General features: G+C 67.8%; 1 protein-coding gene across 1 annotated transcript in view; it reads right to left on the bottom strand.

Moving 5' to 3' along the window:
* Positions 1-713, bottom strand: part of EMIHUDRAFT_443857 (hypothetical protein) — a 1,790-nt gene extending 1,077 nt beyond the window's left edge. The window contains exon 1 of the mRNA XM_005776785.1: positions 84-713. Within this exon, the coding sequence (XP_005776842.1) occupies positions 84-638 (555 nt within the window). The 5' untranslated portion in view covers positions 639-713. The remainder of the gene's footprint in view (positions 1-83) is intronic.
* Positions 714-1,415: the final 702 nt, after the last annotated feature.

The raw sequence follows: 1,415 nt of genomic DNA, 5'->3' as shown, positions 1-1,415 counted from the left end.
AGCTTATCTAAGCGGCAACTTGGTTCGAGTGGGCGCGCGGGGGGGGGGGCGGGGGGGGGGGGGGGCACTGCTCGGGCGCTCGCCTCGAGCTGAAGGCGCAGCTCCGCCTCCTCCTCCTCCAGGCTCAATATCTTGAGCGGACGGCTCAGCGCCAGCTCGGCGGCCGCGAACGTCTGCCCCGGCAGCGCCGCCAGCCGCGCCGCCTCCTCCTGCGCCTCGGTCGCCGCCTGCTTTGCCGCCTCGACCTTTGCCTCCGCCGCCGCCTGCGCCGCCGCCGCCGCCTGCTGCGCCTCCTCAGCCTTCTGGCCCGGAAGCGCCGCGAGCCGCGCCGCCTCCGCCTTTGCCGCCGCAACGCTGCCAGCGATCTCTGCCTTCTTTGCCTCAATCTTGGCGTCGACGTCCTGCTTCCACTGAGGCGGCGGGGAAGGCGGGGCAGGCTTGGCCTTGGCCTTTTTGGCGGATTTTGGCTGAGTCTTCCGAGGGCCAGCCATCAGCAGAGCGGTGGCACGGCTGGGCGCGGAGGCAACAGCAAGGCAGGGCGCCACGTTGGCAGCGGCGGCGGCTCCGTTCGGGCGAGAGATGTGAATCGAAGGGCGGAGCAGGAGGGAGAGCGACGCGGCGACGATGGCAGCGAGCATACTGAACGAAGCGAATGGAGCACGCGCTTGCCAGGCCTTCCGCTTCCGCGGCGGCCTCTTGGGAGGGATTCCACGCGATGAATCGGGCGATCGTTATAGCGAATCGAGGAAAAGAGAAAATTTACAACCGTACCTCGCACGACACTGGGCACGGGACTGGCGCGCACTGGCACTAACACAGGTACACCACGGGAGCCGCCTAAGCGACTCCTGCGAGGGTGGCGAGGCACTTAGCTCCGTGCACCCGCCCACCCCCGCCACAGGCAAGCTCATTCACGACCTGCTCTGCGATCGATGGCCGTGTGAAGAACGACTGAGATGCGCTGCTTCTGCAGCCCCAGCCAGCTCTTGGTGGTCCAAGTCACCTCATCGAGGTACTGGGCCCGCGTCAGCTTGTTCTGTAGCACGTCCGCCGCTCTCCGGAGGATCTCACGGACCCCCTTTCCGAACCCGCCGAACGATTCGAACAGCAGCAGCTGCATTTGGACGCCCTTGTTTTCCCGGGGGTAGGGATAATCCCCCCCGTAGGACGGTATGGGGGGGTCGCCGCCCACCACCCTGCCCCCCCTGGTATGCCAGGGCCCAGTCCCTTGCCCTCTCTAGCCCTTGATCTTCCTCTCCCCCTCCATGCCGCCCCCCCGGTACCCCTCCCCCCCCGCCCCCCCCCCCCCTCCTCCTCTCCCCCCCCCTCTCCCTGCCCCCCACCTCCCTCTCCCTCCTCGCAGTAGAGCCCATGCCAGAGAAATCCGACCGCGGAAAAACGCTCGTAGAGTTCCG

This window comes from Emiliania huxleyi (assembly GCF_000372725.1).
Source record: "Emiliania huxleyi CCMP1516 unplaced genomic scaffold EMIHUscaffold_272, whole genome shotgun sequence".
NCBI lineage: Eukaryota > Haptophyta > Isochrysidales > Noelaerhabdaceae > Emiliania > Emiliania huxleyi.
Note: the sequence above shows the minus strand (reverse complement) of the source record. Positions and strands in the feature narration are given on the sequence as shown.